General features: G+C 45.2%; 1 protein-coding gene across 1 annotated transcript in view; it reads left to right on the top strand.

Annotated features, from left to right (window-relative positions):
• Positions 1-3,711: 3,711 nt before the first annotated feature.
• The window catches only part of ERP29 (endoplasmic reticulum protein 29), a 109,756-nt gene continuing 93,543 nt past the window's right edge, over positions 3,712-19,924 (top strand). Inside the window, exon 1 of the mRNA XM_069214821.1 lies at positions 3,712-3,866. Within this exon, the coding sequence (XP_069070922.1) occupies positions 3,741-3,866 (126 nt within the window). The 5' untranslated portion in view covers positions 3,712-3,740. The remainder of the gene's footprint in view (positions 3,867-19,924) is intronic.

Below are 19,924 nucleotides of genomic sequence, written 5' to 3'. Positions count from 1 at the left end.
TTGGTGACTGGGCCAGGCCTGTCGGCTGATGGTCTGTTGTTTGGCAATTCTTTTGTAACTAATTTAGCTTGTTCTTTTAACACTTTTACATCACTAGACAAAGCCTAATCGGCACTGAAGAAGGTTTTCCAGCCTCACCTTTCCTGCAGCGATAGCAGAGGAAAGGGCTGCTTCACCTATCAGGCTCCTTCGTACAGAGGGAACTCACAGCATCAGTATGGCTGGAATGATAATCAGAAGGGATCCCCTTCTTTTCATCAAGAATCAGGGATTGTAGAAGCCCTTTCCAATGCAATACCACCTTTCAGGATAAGTATCTCCCTTCTTTCAATCCAGAGTTGGGGGAGGGAGGATACAAAACTACTTTTATGTTTGGAAGCAGATCATACAAAATGCATGGGTCCGGGTTTCCACCTAGGATTTTATGCAAAACCCATTTAGACATCCCCCCTCAAACAGATTATAACTGTATCAAAAAAATAAACTGCTCATAGATTAATAGATCTCGTCTCTACTCCAAAAACTAGCCTTAGCTACTTGTCACCCCATACCTGGGGTTTTCTAAGCAACATTTTTCTCATAGGCAAACAAGGCAAAGGCTCTTGTCTACTTATCAACCTCAAGGAGTTCAATGCCTGGATCTTTACAGGCAGTTCAAGATGGAGGGAAAACAATTGTTGAGAGACCTCTTAAGGGAAGCTGACTTCATGTTCAGGCTAGACCTGGAAGACGATTACCATCAGTCACAATTTTAACTCCTTATCGCTGTTTTCTCCAATTCAAACGGCAACAGACTCCATACAAATGCCTGGCATTGCCTTTTGGATTCTCTTCCTCTCCTTCGTAATTTACCAGGTTGCTCAAAAATGTAACAAAGTGTGTACGAGCCAGAGGTCTTCACCTCATTATCTACTTAGACAACATCCTTCTCATGGCATCAGATCCCCAACTACTAAAGAAACAACTAGCTCTAACTACTCTCTTGGAGGGTTCGTCCTAAATTACCCCAAATCAGTTTTAAATCCTTCCAGGCAAATTACCTTCCTAGGTTTTGCAATAGACTCTGTCTGTGCCAACCTAGCTTTTCCAACATACAATCTCCAAACCATCAAGAAAGAGATTCTCAAAGTCCTGAAAAAAACAATCCTCTAACCAAACAATCCTTTCGGCCCCACTACATTACTGGGCTCTTCAGTGGCGCAAGATACACCAGTTATAGAAGGGACTTTCTTACTCAGCCCAGATTCAATTTACCACAGAAGTGAGACAATAACAGAAGTGGTGGCTCAATCACAAGGATGTTGGAAAAGGAGGGACATTTTCAGTCTTATTCCGTACATGGTGACAGAATCAGACACAAGTCACATTGGCTAGGGCGCGAGGTGTGGAGATCTATTCACAGGAAGCAGGTGATCCAAAGAAGAACTTTACCTGCCTATTAACTGTCTCAAACTTTTAGCAGGATCTTTTGAGATCCATTCATTAGCTCCTCAGTGAAGCAGCTGTTGCATTATTTATAAGTGTGCAACGTCTTAGTGGTCTACTATGTCAGTGGCCTTGGACAAACAAAGTTCTGTCTGCCAGCAAAGATGATCAGACTTCTGGCAATACTTCCTGACTCACAACCTCCTGATTGTAGTTGTGTATCTCCCAGGCAAAAATAATTCTTTGTCCGATTGGAATTAATTTTTCCTTAATTATTCCAGTGGATGGAAAATGAATTCATCTTTGTTTTCCATGATAATGTTGAAATGACGCACTTGTCGTACACACCTCTGTGCATCTCGACTGACTTTCCAGTTACTTCTGTTCTTCAGTTGTAGATTGTATTCTCTGGGAGTAGCAACAGATAACTTTCAAGGGTTGGAAGGGTTTTGAACTATGTCTTCTCACCCTTCTCCATGATTCTAAGGGTAGGGCTCATAGTCAGGAAACAACAAGCAGAACTGATCCTGATTTCACCATCGTGGAGAAGACAGAGTTGGTTCACCCTTCTCCTGGAGCGCTGATGCAACCTCCTGTTATTCTTCCATATCTCCTTCTGGATTCTCTAGGCCAGCCCCATCCATTGGTCAATCATCATTAGCTGACACTGGGGCTTGTATGCTGGAGACTTTCCAAACACATTGTCAAGTCCCAGGATTTTAAGAACAAGCTCTTGAGTTCATTGATAAGGCCTGTTCATATGCAACTCACAATAGGTACAAATAATTCTGAAATAGGTGGTCTCGCTGGTGTGTGAAAAGAAGTTTGGATCCCATGGCAGCAGATATAAGTGCTAATTCAAATTTCCTTGTGTCCTTACTATCAGAAAGACTATCCTACAGGACTATAAATTCCTATTGATCTGTATATTTGCAGGCAAATTCCAATTGCTAACAGACCCATGGGAGACCACCCTTTTTGTGCCCAACTTTAAAGGGTATCACATTTTCTGCTCCTCCTCAACCGAAATACTGAGCATATGGGACATATTGTAGTGTGTTAATTTCTTCAATTGTTGCCTTACAATAGTCTATTATCTATCAAACAACGTTCTGCCAAAATGGCTCCTTCAAGAGAGTGTTGAATGTTTGAGCACTAAAGCTTCCAGGTAGGTCCTTCACTCCAGAAGGAGTTTTATTTATAATTCCCAAAAAGACGAAATCAACCTCGAGACATGTCTTCCTTTCTACCCTTTTAGGAGACCAAGAACTATGTGTACTTCATTGCCTAAAAGAATATGAGAGATTCGCTTCACCTTTCAGAACCTTTCCTTCTGGACAATTGTTGATCAATACACTGCAGGGGCCTGTTTCTTGTCTACCCCTAACTCTTTGGTTTTGATGGATTTTGGATGAGGCGGGCATTGAAACTTTAATGTTCGTTTCCCACTCTATCAAGGAAGATATGGGTTCAAAATCTCTTAATATGGGAGCTTGATCAGAGGATATCATACGCATGGCAGATTGAGCTTAAATTCACTGTTTAAGAAGTTATGTTTAAAGTTAGTAAATAACCCTTTTAAAATGATTGTTGATAAGCTTTGAACTGGCAAGATCGAAAGCCTGCGGTCCTGACATAGAATCAAAAATTTTATCCCAGAAATGAACTAGAGTATTCAAATCTACTAAGAACAGGGAGGTGCAAATTATCGCACCTGTATCTGTTAAACTGAATTTATGGGATATGTTGTTTTCTTCTTGCACACCCTACAACTACCACTGTAATATCAATATTGTTGAATGGTCACAGAGTTTGATATTTCTCAAGTTTTAGAAGAAAAGCAAGAATGGTTGGTTTATACAAAGAAAGACTACCTTGCAGTACGAAGAGGCGAGTTACATAATGTTACAAGTGTTGTTTATACCAATATACTGTCCTTACTGATCCTAGATCTTATAGTTTTGTTATCAATGTACCTTAGGTACTATAATCTGTACATGTATTTTTCTATGGCTGTGTTACAAAGCCTTAAGAATATAAGAGAATGCATCCTCACCTTTATGGATTGCTGTATAAGGTGTGTCGGTATGCTATCCATGTGGAACATGAAAATAAAATGGGTAAATTCCGTTTCTTGTGATTTCACAGTTTTCTTAGTATTCTAGTAATATAATTGTAACTCATGGTTGACAACTGTCTTTCTCTGCATGGTTGCTGAGAGATCATAGAGTTGCCGAAAATACATGATGCACGCGTGATGTTGCCCATCCTCCCACCCACCAGGCATCGATCTGCTCATGTGACTCATTCTCGCCATGGCTGCGTCAGGCAGAGGTGCTGCTGTGTCTCTCGCGCTACTTATATTAGCGTTATGTTTCAAAAGCAGCTTTGCTCTACATACCAAGGGAGCCTTGCCTCTAGACACCATCACCTTCTCAAAGGTAAACGTGCCGAGATAATCCTTAATTGTTTCCGCCCTTCCTACTTAATGCTTTTGTTTTCATCGCAATCGGTTTAGGTTTGTGCGTCACGGCTCTTGTTCTACCTCACACCGTTATAAAAAAATACTGATTTAAATTCACTCCTTTCTCACGTTGTCGCCTCACTCTGCTTAGTGAGCTGCCTGCTGCGGTTGCGCTCATGTTTTAGTACAAAATGAGTTGCTTAAATCTTGCCGCTCATTCTTGACTGACAACTGAGGCGGATTCCCTATTAAAATAACGGTCATTGCGGCTGCACTGCTGCAGTCATTTCTTCCGCTATAAATCGCTTATTTCGTTGGCCGCTTTTGCTACCATTAATAATATTTTATATATATATTGTAAATCACCTGCTGTAGCTGAGAAACAACCAATGCGGAAGTGACGGATTAACGTTGGTGCTGATTTTGACCAATCGCGTGAAGACAAGTTTTCGGGTTTCAGAAAGCGTCTCTGGAACTAAAGAGGAAGTGAATGTGGCTCCGCTGCGCTAGCTTTTCATCTAATTGGTCAGTTTGTGAGGGGAAGCGCGAACGCTGATATCTGCGTATGTACATAAGCAGAGAATCTGCGCGTGCGCACGAGAGAAAGACTGCCACTCCGAGCCCTTCCGTTAACATTTGTCAGTTACACATAAGGCGAATGTCTTCCATTCATTTTTCATGGCTGTGATCTGAAGTGCAGCCCGCAAATAGATCGGTTGTGATTGTTACAAGCAGTTTCGGAAATTGTTTGATGCACTTGTGTTGCTCCGGCATTTTCTCCTTTGGTTACAAACAGAAAATATTTTAATATGGCTTAGGGGCTCTGACACGTGTTGCGGAGGCGGAAGTGTGTCCCACAGGTCTCCTGGTACACCACGTGTAAGGTAGGGTCGGTGGTTAATGCACTTAACTGGAGCGATATGTGCGTAATCTCTGGTCAATGGCACCAGGGCTGGTGGCGCTTGGTGCAACAGTCCTTTTTTATGGGCGAGCCCCGTCCATAAAGTAACCTCTCTTTGGGCTTCAAACTATGCCCATGGCACCTCAGTCTCTTTCATTGGTTCCTGGGCTACCTCTTTAAAATCTGCTTGCCTTCATTTGTGAAAGGCATGCATACATCATGCCTTTTCCGGTGTTTAGCCCACCTACACAGCACCGGTAAACTACTAGAAACATATGAGGCGCGATGTTTTGAGCCTGGTTTCTGGACTACTTTATCTGTTAATTTTCCTCGCAGCGCGATCGCGCTGGGGTTTACATAGCGCAATCGCGCTCCGTTTTTTCGTTTTCAATTTCAGTGCGATCGTGCTGGTTTTTTTTTCTTTTAATTTGTGTGTCAAGAAAAGTTAGGTGAGGAGTTTACAACGCAAATAGCTCCAACTCGAGCAAATGCGAGCCCCGTTGCATTGAAAATGCTTGTTTTTTTGTTGTTGCACCCAACCCTTACCACTTTCGCTGTGGATTCCCTCACTACCACTCTGTACCAGTGCCCCCCCCATATCTCTATAGCCTCCCTCTGATAAAAGTTTTATTTTTTAATAGCTCTATTCATAGTTCACTAACAGTTGCACAGTACACGTTTTTTGCAGCAAACACATTAACCCTCTGCATTACTTTATTATGAATCTAAACTATCACTAGACAACATTTGATTTCTCAACAGTGGGCACATTAATCACCGGAGTTATTTTTATTCTTGCCTAAAAACTGGTGGACCAAAGTCAGCGCCACATGCTTTTGCACCGCCCCAAAGCCAGCCCTAAGTGGTGTCAGTCATTACAAAAAAAAGTTCAGAAGAGGACTCAACTGACTATTGCTTTTAACATGTAAGCCAGTGGTTTCCAACCTGGTGACGGGGACCCCGGGAGGTCCGCGAAGCCTCCTCAGGGGGGGGGGTCCATGACAGCTTAGAAAATGAAATAATATTAGAAAATTAATAAATTGTTTATAATTAAAGTGGCTAAATGTACAATTGAATTTTAAAACCTACTGTAAATTTCAAGGAATTTGAAATTGGAGGCTGAAAATTAAATGAGTGTCCTCAGATTGATTCTTGGGAGCAATGAAGGTGCATCAAACAAAATATAGTAAGGATGATGTGTGGCTTCAGCTGAATTTAGAAAAGCTCCAACCTCCCTAACAAAATTATTTTTTTATTTATATTTATTTGCAAGTTAAATACAATGTTATCATTTGTGTATGTGTTTGAATGCTTGTTTCTGTATTTTTCGTGTATTGTTTTGGATTTCAAATCAACAGTGTTTAGACTGGGGTCTTCAGCTTTCAGTAATGACTCAGCGGGGCGTCCCCAGAGTCCACTAATGATTTAATGGGTGTCCCGGGTACCAGTAATGATAATGTGGGGATCCAGAGAAGTCAGAAGGTTGGGAACCACTGATGTAGGCCACAGATTTGTGTTTTTTGTAATATAGCATGGGTAGTAGAGACTAAAGGCCACATTCTGTGTAACCCAGGTAATCCAGATGGAACTAGATACAGGCATTATCAGCCCTATCGGGATTATGAGATGTGCAGTTTCTGATGAAAATCTTGAGATGCGCTGTTTCTGATGAAAATCTACGGGTGAGATACTGGGCAAAAACATGCAGGTTCCTGTGTGAACAATCATTGGCAAACCTAATATGTCTTGCCTATGTGAGAACTATTGGCTTTGACAAAGTCCTGTATTTGTTGTACAGCAGTGTGACAATACAGCGTGGCTAAAAGTTAGAAAAAGAACAATATGATGCGGCCTGTGCTGGCTGAATCATAGCATTTTTTTTTCTTATGGTAGGTAGGAGAAGAACGCGACCAGCGGAAGTGAGAGGGAGGGAATAGGAAACATGGACAACATGACGATAAAAAAAAGTGGTATGATGCAGCCAGCACTAACCACGTCATAGTGTTATTTTTCCTTATGGCGAGTGGGAGGGGGCATCAAAAACAATGGGTTAGGGGAAAAGGAACACTGAGCATGGGAGGTGGAAGGAAAGAAGCGACACAGACAATGGAAGGGAAGAAGTGACGCAGGCATTGGGAAGGAAGAAGCAACACAGATGTCCAAGAAGCAACACGGACTATAGGAGGGAAAAAAGACACAACAGGAGAGTGGGAGGGAAAAAGCAACACATACAGCAAGAATCAAAACGGGCAATGACCACAGAGGAATAAGAAAGAAAACATGCATTGGCATAGCCAATAGGACTCGCTTTTGGAACCTTATGTGTTTAGCCAGAGCCATTGGCTTTGCCAATGTTTTTAAGATTTGAAGTAGAGCAGTGTGGGTGCTGTGCAGCATGTTGAAAAGTTATAATAAAAGTGTTATAAGCATTTTTGTTACCTTATATATAACTTAAAATACACTTTTATTTAAACTTTGAACAAATGTTTTGAATCGTGGTTTTTGCATGTGTTTAAATAATTTTACAAAATAAAATGTTTTCATAATTTCTTATTTAAGACCTCTGATTTCTTGACGCTTGCAAATGAAATGAAAAGCAGTAGGCAGGCTATAAGCCCACAAAGAAATATATACAACAGGTCTCTAAAGCTCGACCTAAGTATTGGCAAAGCCAATCGGTCTCATCTATACAAGAACTATTGGATTTGGCAATGTGTTTTTGCCATGTTGTACATCAGTGTGGCTGCTATTCAGCATGGCTAAAAGTAAGTGGTGTGGAGTGTTGTGGGGTGGGCAAGTAAAGTGTTGTAGAGTGGAATGGGGGAGTAGAGTGTCGTAGACTTGAGTGGAGGAGAGTTGAGTTAATTGGTAGAAAGTGTTGTGGGTGGAGTGGGTTGGAGTGGATTGAGGTAGTGGGATGGAGTGGGGTGGACTGAAATAGGGTGAGATGGATTGGAGTGGATTGGGGCGGGTAAATTGGGCTGAAGTGATAGCACTAGGGTGAAGTGGATGGCATTGGAGTGGTTTTGAGTGGGGTGTATTGGAGTGGACTGGAGTAGGGTGGATTGAACTGAATTGGAAAGATTGGGGTGGGGGGAATGGAGTGGGGTAGATTGAACTGGGATATGGTGGATTGAAGTGAAGTAGAGTGGGGTGAATGGGACTAGAGTGGAGTAGGATGTATTAGAGTGGGGTTGATTGCACTGAGGTGGGGTAAATTGGACTGAAGTGTAGTGGATTGGGCTGGATAGAATGGATTTGACTGGAGTGGGATGGATTGGATTGATTTGAGTGGGATGGGCTGGATTGAGTGGAATGGGCATGATTGGGGTGAACTGAACTGGAAAACAAAAGGCCGGAAGTGGCACCGAGGAGGGGAAGGAAGGAGGGCATGGAGAAAATGGTGCCAAATCAAAAGGGCGCAGGGCGTGGCCTAGAAACATGGCCAACAGGATGTGAGCTCCTGGCCAGCCACTCTGCAAAATCATTCACAATCGTGCTAAACTATGGCCTTGTGAACCTTCGAGTTGTAGCCTCCTCGTGATTGCACACAAAGGGCCTCTCCCGTGATGGCGGTGCAAAAATGGAAGACCGCACGTTCAAGTCTTCCCGGAGCTGTGTGGAGTTGGGCCTCTGCTTGCTGTGCAGCGCTTCACTGGCTCACGGTTTGCTGCAGGGCCTGAGTGCGGCGTCCCGACACAGGAGAGACTGCGTCTACCAGCTGTACCAGGTATCGGACTGCTGTGGAGGATGCCATCCCAATGAGATCGGAGACCTGAGGCGGGACTGCCACGCCCCGTCTCTTGAACTGCCAGACTGACATGCCCTGCTACTGGTGTCTTCACTGGGGAAGTGGCCGGAGCAGGACTTACAGCACTGATAACGTTTTGTTGGCTGCAGGAAAGCGCATCACTGGGCGCTGCCCCACGCGGCACTTACTGCTGTAGGACTGATTGTCTCCGGATTCGGCACTACCTATATGGCCGAAAGCACTGTTTGCCCCCAGGTGAGAAAAAACTAACAATTATCACCCAGTAGGAAGGTGAAACAGCCAACCTTCTGGCTTGGGCTGCCTATTGGAGACACAGGGCGTGCTCAGCAATTGTGAACTGACTGTGCGCATCAACCTGTTGGGGCTGAGACTGCAGGGGCCTGCCGTGCGGCCAGACAGGGCCTTGGCTTGTGCAGTGATACTGATTGCCTGCGGCGGGGGTTGGCTTGGCATGGTGCGCTGCTGAGGTACACAGATGACACAGCAGTACCTCAACAGGGGTGTGGAATTTAATAAAATATCTACTTGTCCGTGGGACAGGTTGCTTCTTAAATCTACTTGTCCCTTTGGTGCCACAGACTGCGGCACCAAATTATGGCAGCAATCTCATTATGTAAGAGCTCTAATAATAGCCTCTCTGATTATGCCAGGACTAATACTATAGTAGGACTTGAATACTAGCAGTTTCAAGCCCTACTATAGCAATTTCCTTATTTTACCACCTTTCCGCAGATCTACATGCTGGGGCTGGAGGAAGCTGTAAGCAATAGTTCCAGGGCTGGAATGCCTTTGAGTCTGTACAAACTACTAACTTACATGTTTTAAGGATTTTCACCAGCACTCCTCTAACCTTTTCCAAACTGAGAAAGGTTGGAAGTTTATTCCTGACAAGGGCAGAAGCAGAAGTCCTTCCAGGGTTGGGGAAAAAAGTGGTTGTGAACTTGTAAACGCTCAATAGATTTTTGCATGAGCAATTCTACACATATATTTTTGCTCATGTTAAAATACAGTTGACAAATATTTTCTAGGAGTACAATTTCCTGGTCTATTTCTGTAAATTCTTGTGAATTCATGAAAGACACAAATTCAAAGACATATACCATTGGTGCACTTTTGTGACTTTAAGAATTGGGCCCCTAATTAGGCCTGACGTTGACCAAGACATTTTGTTTTTATTAAAATTCTATTTCTCTATCTATCGGCTGGCTTTACTGTGAGTAATAGTATTCTGCTCTTCCAGAAGGAGCATATTCGCACACAAAGTAGTTTTGTTCAATGCCAGGAACTACTTTGGCAATGTGTGCTTTTTGTGACCAAAAAAAACTTTTTTTTTTTTGCCAAAGTTTGTTACAATGGTGAGGGCCTGGCAGTTCTCACAACAATGAAGTGTTACAAAAGCCATGTCAAAACAAGACACGCATTGACAAAACCAAAAGACTGACAACCAATGTTTGATCGGTTGGCTTTGCCAGTCTTGTTTATTTTCATATTTCCCATAATCTTGTTGAAAACGGTTACACTGATTTTCCATTATGAATATTTTTTTAAAATACTAGCATGCAATAACACATTTTACGAAATGATGCTTCAAAGAAACAGTACCTAAAATTTCAGAGTAATTTAGCAAAACTTTTTTTCTACTTGCATTTTTTTCGAAACATATTATTCTGAAAACAAAGCATCGTCAATCTTGCTTACAAGCTTCTGCAAACATTTGCATCTAATCAGACAGCATTTTGGGAGCATTTTACATAGCCTTGTATCGTTAAACTTTTCAAGCGTGTGTGCACTTTTCTTTTTTACTGGAACCACTGTCTAGTAGTGCAGTGTGATCTTACAACGTTTATTTAGAGTGCTCACCCTAATAATATTGGCTTTGCATCAATGAACCATCAATGCAAGTTCAAACAACATTAACATATGAACACAAATATTAATTCAACTGCAGACAGTTCCCTTCCCTGTAAATTGACAGCCAAAGGGTTTGTGCTGCAGGGGGTTGGGCCTAATTGTCCGAAGGGAAAAATAAACATGAAAACTTGTTGCCCTTGACCCCAAACAATATGTCCTGGGCAACAGGAATTCCACATCCCGGTCCTTATTGTTCTCTCTTTTGGAGCTGGTCGGAATGGCGGTGGAACAACTGCTTGATGTGGGACTGTGCTGAGAATTGTCACATTTCCGATATATCGGTATCAAGGTAGCCCACACCAAAACATTGCAGCTACAGCACAATATATAGAAGGTTCTAGAGTCCCTGATGTGGTCAGTGTCCTTCTAGAACACACTGCTTAGCTCTCTGAGGGGTAGACTGACCATAACTGAAATTATGATGCTACTGGATGTCTGTATGTTTTACAGAATTTATTGTACCCGTTACCCACTAAGGTATATAAACAATTAGACTCGCTGCTCATTTTACTAATGTGGGCAGGCAGTCATAGCAGGGTAGCATTGTTGACGCTGAAGAAACTGTATGAGGATGGGGGTTGGAAATACAGTGGTTTGACCTCTAATACAAAAACACACACACACACACACACACACTCTCTCTCTCTCCTCCTGACCTGCAGAGCAGGCTGTCACTTGATAGTTCAGTTATACAGGGCCATGCACACAGATGCCGTGGCATCGTCCCTTGCAATCTCAGGCTGCAAGGGACATGGACTTAGACACTCCACTGATTGAAGGGTCAGTAAACTAACGCAATCAGTCTTGAGTATGCCCGTTTTAAATTGGTGCACTACAATTCCCTTCGTAGGACTTATCTCAACGTAAAGGCTCAGCACCGTATATTCCCTGCACACACAGATAGTTGCAGCAGATGCGAAGAGTTGGGGAACAATTTCTTACACTTAGCTTGCACAGTGCCAGAGGGTGCAGACCTATTGGATGCAGGTGGTTAAAGATCTCAAACGAGACACACACATTAACACTGCTCCTACCCCACGGAGCTGTTTATTGGGTGACATTGAATGACAGAAGGGCAGGAAGATGACATAAATTCTTGCAGCTTGCTCTGGTGATGGTAAGGCACAGGATAGCCATCACATGGGTGGGGCAGAGGTCACACGAGAGAGATAGCTGGCAGTGATGTACAGGAATGGACCTTGGCAGAGGATATCCACATGAGGATAACCAGGAAATATGATAAGGTAGCTGAGGACATTGGGAGGTGTAGGACACTATGCAACACACTATTCAAACCCAATGCTGAATTAAGCTTAACTGACAGTTCCGGCTCAGATGCAGACAGGGATGATGACTCTAATGTAGAGAGGGGAACAGCCCTGTCATACTAAAGTATGCTGATGTATTGCACATACCCTGGGGGTTTTTGAGAGAATTTATTTGGTTGGTGGCCACAGGGACAAAGGAACTTCAAATTGGCTGAAAATGCATAACTTTATGGTGTAATTGATGTACATTCTTTCCTAAACTCCACGGACTGCTTTCTGTATTGTGTTGCATTTGCTAACCAAAATGAAACTAAAGGGTTAAATAAAGTTTTTAAAAAAGGATGCAAATCCCGCCAGACAAAGGCAGAGCAGGCTTAAAAATTACCCGGGGGGAGGGGGGGCAAGGGAAGACCATTTTAAGCACCCCTGCTGCTGGAGTCCCACAGTAGCTAATGGGACGAATAGCGCAGAAGGGTGACAATCACACCAGGCAACAAAGAGGACCACAGAAACTCATTTAAAGCTCCAGCTGGCGAACATCAGCAGCATAGAAGAAATAAGGCTCCTGCTGGCCTTACCTGCCCGTCTCGACCTCGAGAGCCCTCACACCCGGAGAAGGCCAGCAGGAAGACACGCTGAGAGCTTTGCAACCCACCCCAGATGCCATAGGAAGGAGGCAGCAATCGCCACATATAGAGGTGGGACCGTAGCCCCATGTGGCCGTCTGCATCAGTGCTTGAACGTTGCTACACTTCAAAGAAGAACTTAGAAGAAATAAAGCGCCCGCTGGTCTAACCCCACGGCAAGGCCACATCTGCCACCTTACCTGCCCGTCCCGACCTCGAAGGATGCAACATACCTGAAGAAGTCCAGCAGGAAGACACGCTGAGGGCCGCCACGCCCACCAAGACACCATAGGAAGCCCCGCCCACCAAGACGCCGTAGGAAGCATACAGCAGACACCGAGCACAAGGGCGGGACAGAAACCCAGCGTGGCTATCGGCACCATTTTTGAGCGAAGGCTGCTACACAGTTCTTTTTGTTTAAAGAGACAGCTCAATTGCCCATAACAACGCTAATAAACACACAGGGACAGACCGAGAACGGGTTATTTTGCCCGACTGGCACGGTGCTGAAACGTGAAGGCGAGCCTGTGCTGAAGCATGAAGCGCCCGTGTAGATTAAAGTTAGGCACACCGCCGCCATGGTGAAACCTGAAGCTCGGTGGGTGTGAAGGGGCGCCTTGCTGGTAAAATAAAAGGTGCATGGTACATGGAACAGAACACAAGCAGTGTCGGCAAGTAGCGGAATGCAGAGGTGTGGGAAGCATGGCAGCAACTACAGGGGAAGGAGGGAGTGAAACTGAACACGCACCCACAGTGTAACAAATGCAGGGAAGAAAAAAAAAAACAAGCATTTGCAATGCAGTAAGTCTCACATTTTCTTGAGTTAGAACTATTGGCATTGTAAATTTATAATTGGACTTTTCTTGCCACATAAATTGGTCAGCCCTGCCTCATAATTTCATCTTTTCCTGCCATATAATTCCAGTGGCCCAGCATTTAACTAAAGCACTTCCATTTACCTTCTTCCGCTATCTTAAAACGTAGACAATTATCATATAAACCTTTATCAGAAAAAAACTTTTGGCATTAAAGTGTAATGCTCAATACAGCATAACAAAAATATCATTTGGGACGGATTGGAGGGTGAAAAGAAAGAGATAGGAAAGAGATAGTCGGGAGTAAAGATGGAGAGGACAAGTGGTGTAGTAACAGTGTCAAGGGCCCTGGAGTAACAAAGGAAAGTGGTTGACTAGAATTCCGGTAGGAAAATAGAGAAGTTATTAGAGTTGAGTGAGGTGTGTAGGTCTCTGGGGCCCGGTGCTACTGCACCTGTTGCTCCATTGATAACTAGGCCTCAGGAGAGAAAGCAGATGGGGCAGAAAAAGAGAAGCAAAAGGAATACAACAGACTAAAGGAAGAAAGAGAAGGGGTCGCAAAGAAATAAAAAAAGCGAAAGAAAGAACGAGAAAATGAAAACGCAACTAAGAAGAAATAGAGCAAACCTGTGAGACAAAAGAAAGAAGGGAAGGGTGCTAGCGAACGAAAGATAAAGAGAAAAAGATAATGAAGTGTGAAAAGAAAGAGAAAAATGAACATTAAAGAGAGAGATGGTGAGAGAAACAAGCAGTGAAAGAACCAGGGCATGTATATACTGACACATTTCCCACAGACACAGAATGGAAAAAGCACTTTGATTCTTCAGGTCCCGACAAGTAACTTGTGGCTTCCACATACAGTCGGGGGGAAAAAGGGATTTATAGTAAAACATGAATTTACAGATAAAGATAAGAAAAACATCTAGAGGAAGGAAGAAGGATTAAAAAAAAAAAGTGAAAGGACGCATACTGAGTCAAAGGAAAGAGCAAATAAAAAGGGTAAAGAAAGAATGAAGGGAAGAGGAAAAAATAATGAAAGAATGAACGCCTGATGAAGAAAAAAGAGGAACGACACAAGGAAAAAAATAACTACGTTTTGCGAGTTTGAAAGAGGGGAAATAAAAAAAAAAAAAGGGAGAGGAGTAGAAATAAACAGTTAAAAGAGAGCGAAACTGTTAACGTGTGGATTTTAAGAGCTGGAAAGAGAAAAGCGAGGGAGACAGAAAACATTGAGAGTAAACAGAGTAAAGGAAAGAATGGAGTGAGATAGGTGGAACAGACTCTCCCAAATAAAGATGGCAGCTAAGAACAGATTTATTTGGCTTCCCCACGTCCTCAAACAGAAGTCCGTGTGGATCATCACGGGCACTGCAGAACAGCAGGAGGTGTATTAGCTTAGATGTATGTGAACTCCAATACAGTAATATTGGGGCACTTCAGATCAGGATTGGGGGTATAGACAGAGCTGTGTCCCGGCCCAGTGCTAGAATAACAGAAAGGCAGCAGGTGAGGAATGAGAAACGTAGCGCCGTGTAATTCCTGGTATTGGATTAATGGAGTGCTGCAGGTTAGAGTTGAGGTGCACTGACAGAGTTCTATGTGGGCTGCAGTACTTGGATAGTAACCGGCACACAAGGTCAGAAACGAGGTATGTTAATGGAGCTATGTGTGGTACCTAGTATTGGCGTGCCAGTGTTTGCGAGTTAGCCTGGAGATACCCTGGTGAAGCTGCGAGTGGGGCCCAGCATGGGAGTGGCTTTGGCTCTGAACCACAGAAGCGAAGGGGAGTCGGGTGGGGTTGTGTGTGTGTGTGTGTGAGCCTTAGTTCTGAGAAGAAACTTGAACTGAATGTTAGAATTGATGGATTCTGGAGGAGCTGTGATAGTTCCCATCAGCAGTTGTGTTGGATGTAAGTCTTGAGATGCACTAGCTGAGCTGTGTTTTTGCTCTTTTGGGTCCACTATTGGCTTGGCAGTGGGACTTAGGGCTTGATTACAACTTTGGCGGAGGGTGTTAATCCGTCCCAAATGTGACGGATATCCCGCCCACCGTATTACGAGTCCATTATATCATATGGAACTCGTAAGACAGTGGGCGGGACATCCGTCACATTTGGGACAGATTAACCCTCTCCGCCAAAGTTGTAATCAGGCCCTTAATATTATAATTGAGCTGCTGTAACGGAATTGTATGTAAGCAGGGTCTCAGTATAGGAAAGGAAGTGACCTCGCCAGGGTAGGACTGAGGTGCACTGATGAAGCTGCGCCCGAGGTCACAGTACTCGAATGGCAGAGTGTACTGACTAAGAACTGAGGTGCTCTGACAAACAGCATCTGTAGGGTTCTGCCACGGGCTTGGACTGTGTGAACTGAGGTGTACTGATGGAGCTGCACCCGAGGTTTGAGTACTGGAACAGCAGCTGGTGCTCTGGCAGACAGAGTGTGTAGGGTCCTGGCACACCTGAAGGATTTGGAGTGTGTGAACTGAGGTGCCCTGATAGAGCTGCACCCGAGGTCCCAGTACTGGAACAGAAGTGTGTACTGACTAAGAACTGAGGTGCTCTGACAAACAGCATCTGTAGGGTTCTGCCACGGGCTTGGACTGTGTGAACTGAGGTGTACTGATGGAGCTGCACCCGAGGTTTGAGTACTGGAACAGCAGCTGGTGCTCTGGCAGACAGCGTGTGTAGAGTTATGGCACGGCTGAGGGGCTTGGAGTGTGTGAACTGAGGTGCACTGATGGAGCGGCGCCTGGGGTCCCAGTACTGGAGCAGCAGAGTGTACTGTCGGCAAGAACTGAGATGCTCTGGCAGACAGTGTGTGTGTGGGGTTCTGGCACTGGCACAGCTGAGGGCTTGGAGTGTGTGAACTGAGGTGCACTGATGGAGCTGCAAGTGGGATCCCAGTATGGAGCAGAAGTGGGCACTGTCTCTAAGGATGACGGAGCTCTGGTAGAGCTGGGTGCCTAGGCTATAAGCAATTACAAGCAATCCTTTGCCTTGGGGTCCAAAGGCAGACACACATGGTAAAGCAAATCCATGCTAAGGAAGGGCGGGAGCCGGGCAGCGGAGAGAGGTTGCAGAGAGCCCACAAAGACCAAATGTGACTAAGTTAACAGCCTGATTTATAGCCTTATTTACATCTAAGCTCAGAGCAAGAATGCTCTGCAAATGAAAAGGGAAACTTCCCTCAACAGGAGCAGGAAACAAAAAAAAAGTCCCCTACAGACCAGATAAATGAGACGAAGTGTAAGTATACAGTAGTTGGTCCCTGCTCCCACACAGAAGGAGGAGGGACAAAGAGGCATGGCTGGCCACTTGCAAGCAAGGATTTTTAAGTGACACTGAAACTAACAAATGAAATAGCTGGAAGCCCACAGAAGAAGTATACTTAATAGTATACAAGAGGTCTACGCTTGCGCTCGACCTAAAAAAAAATATCCCCCCAAATGAACAGATAAACAACCAGAGCGTAAAGATACAGTACTTGGGGCCTGCTCTTTGGGAGGAAGTGAAAGACGAAAAGGAGAGACAAAGAGGAAGCATTGAGCATTAGCAAGCAAGAAACAAACAAATGAAAAGCAGTGGGTGGGCTCTAAGCCCACAAAGTATATACAACCGGTCTCGAAAGCTCGACCTAAAAATAGTACATCCATCGCAGCGGCAGGACACTAATCAAAATGAAGCAGTCATTACTTGGTCCATGCTCCAGACGGAACAAGAGGTAGTAAATCCGGCACATACTGGGCAATTGGGAGGTTGCAAATAACAATGAAGCCAACAAATGGTAAGCAACATGTATGCTCCAAGCCCCTTGTAGTAAACGCATGTGCTGTCTTAGGGAAGACCAAAAATGGTTTTGATTAGGTGACATTTCCATGGAGCACACAAAGAACTGCATACCTTACATAGATACAGAGCTTGGCAAAGTTGAAAATATTTCCATATCCACTTTTATCTCTTGACATTTTGAGACATAACATGCTCCGTGTCATACAGTTTGCAGGGGACTCCATTTGACATCAAACTACTGCTCCTAGCAAGGGCACACTTCAAACAAGCATTGACAAATTGAATAGTTCTCACCTTCAGGACCTATTGAATTTGAAAATGTTTTTTGCTATGCTGTATAGCATTCTCTGTGCTATACAGGACAGCTAAAAAAGAAGAAGTAAAGTGCATGCACCAAGTATTCACTCATCTACAAAATGACACAAATGATTTTATTTTTTGTTTACTGATGTGAGTTGGATCAGTAACCAAAAAGAAGAAAAATCGTACTACAAGTGGATGGGGGAAAGTAATATGGTTGGGATGGAAGCAACACAGTATGAGGTTGGAGTCATGGACAGTGGGAAAAGAACAAGAGGGCTGTGGCAAGTGGTACAAGGGCACGGGTGGGTGAAGCAATACAGAGGACGTGGGAGGGAAGCAAACAGAGAGAAAGGAACCTAGGGGAAGTAAATGGACAAGAGAGAGCGCAAAGTATAACGAAGGGAGAAGCACACCGGTGAGAATGCAAAGCAGAGAGAGAAAAGCACAAGTTGGCAAGGGCACCAATAGTGAGGGGGAAGCACCCAGGCAGAGTAAAACAAGCCCAGAGGAAGTACACAGGGGAAACACTTCATAAACACATGCACTCCTATTGAGTGCTTAAAGAAAAAAGTAGCATCTGAAAAGTGAGCAGTGGAAGGATACAATTGTTCATGCTCTAGGGGACTGACAAATGCAAGAAGAGGTAGTAAAGCCAACAGAAGCTGACAAATAAATAAAGCACAAACAAATGAGCGTGACAATGAAGCCAACCAATGGTAAGCAAATGGCAGACTGTGAGCCCACTGCAAGATTACAATATGTCTTACAACAGACAGTAAATGCACTTTCTGATGGATACAACTACCTGTGGATTCCTCACCTCATGAATACTCCCATGGCGCCAGCATTCGACGGAAATCTTCTTCCTAGTCTCTGCACGTCGACGAGGACGTCACTCTAGCCCACGCGACGCCGTCTGACGTCATACAGGCAATAAGAGGTCCTCGACGACGTGCGGACGTCAGTTCCCTTTTTTCCGTGCATTCGAAACGGTTATCTTCGAGGGAGCAACTGTTACTCTTGCAGTTACAGTGTATATCTTACTGCGTAGTCTTTCGCTGTGGAAATAATGTTGCAGAGGAAGTCTGGATTTAAGCCTTGTCGTGAGTGTGGAGGCAAGATGTCGGTGACGGATCCTCATTCCGATTGCCTTTGGTGTTTGAGCTCCGACCACGACGTCTCGACTTGTGATTCATGTCAGCACATGAATCCAAAGGCCCTCAAGGAACGTGAGGCGAAGCTGTTTATGGCCAAGTCAAAGGGGAAACATCACAAGAAGTCTTCTTCCCCAAGACATCGGCGTCATCGAGACTCCCGGCGCCGTAGAGAATCTCGGCGTCATTCAAAGGAGACTCGTTCCAGGTCTCCGGATCGGCGCCGAAGGACATGGGAGGTCAGTCCCACGGTTACGCCGCATCCTTCGACGCCGTTGCCCTCTCCGGCGTCTCCAACTTCACCTGGACAGGCGTCGGTGATCGAGGTATTGGAGCCTCAAGTGTTTTCTCCGGCGCAGACGCCGAGGCCGGCGTCGGGGTCGCCTCCGAGACAGGCACCCCAGTATCCGGCTTTTCCCACCCCTGGAGCCGATAGTTCCGCATTCTTGAATGCGATGTATGCCATCTTCCAACAGATGGCTCCAGGGGGTGCTCCGGCTGGGCCTTTGGCCTTTTCTTTGGGTGATCCTGCGCCTCTTCGGCCGGCACCCTTTATGCCCTTTCTCCCGTTTGGGAACGTGGGCTCGGCGCCACTGTCGGCGCCGGTGGCCGCTCCGGTGGCTTCAGAAGGATTGGCCCCGGGGATTTCCATCCCGTCGACGTCGGGATTTCGGCCTGTGACTCCGGTGGGTCCATCTGCTTCAGCTGCTCTTCCGTCGGCGCCGAAGTTACCTGTGGCGCCGGATGCGGCATCGGTAGCTTCTGAAGATCGGCGCCGATCTTCGACTTCGGCGGAGGCATTGTCGACTCTGCGTATTGAGCAACGACTTCATTCAAGGAGACGTGCTCTCCGTGTATTAGAAGAGCAGGAGTACCAACGAGCCCTAGAGGAAGGAGAGCTAGAGGACTCGGGTGATGGGCTGCGTGGACTGGAGTCGGCCAGTGGGCTGGACACTTCCCCTGAGTGGGACCTTTCGTCCCCGGGGGAATATACTGAGGAGGCTGCTTCCTTTCATGCAGTGGTACGGAAGGCAGCTAGTTTTTTGGACCTGCCTTTGCCGGTGGTGGAGGCAAAACAAAACCTTTTGACAGAGGTGTTACATCCGGCCTCAGCCGCGGCGGAGCCTCTGTTACCATTTAATGACGCTCTGCTGGATCCGGTGTTAGAGGTGTGGAAGAGGCCGGCATCTTCCCCAGCAGTTCACAGAGCCGTGGCCAGGAGGTATCGGACGGCTCCAACTGACCCTGGTTTCCTATCTAGGCACCCTACACCGGAGAGCTTGGTGGTGCAGGCCTCCTGTTCGTCCAAGTCAGCGCCTGGTTCTTTTCCGACGGTGCCTGGGGACAGGGATTCAAAGAAGCTAGAGGCGCAGTCGAAGAAGATTTTTTCATCCTGCAGTCTGGCGTTAAAAGCCACCAATGCAACCTGTATCCTGGGGAGGTATATTCATGCTCTGATGGATGACATTTCCTCTTCGTTTACAGAGCTTCCCCA

This window comes from Pleurodeles waltl, chromosome 11, assembly GCF_031143425.1.
Source record: "Pleurodeles waltl isolate 20211129_DDA chromosome 11, aPleWal1.hap1.20221129, whole genome shotgun sequence".
In the NCBI taxonomy this organism is placed as follows: domain Eukaryota; kingdom Metazoa; phylum Chordata; class Amphibia; order Caudata; family Salamandridae; genus Pleurodeles; species Pleurodeles waltl.
Note: the sequence above shows the minus strand (reverse complement) of the source record. Positions and strands in the feature narration are given on the sequence as shown.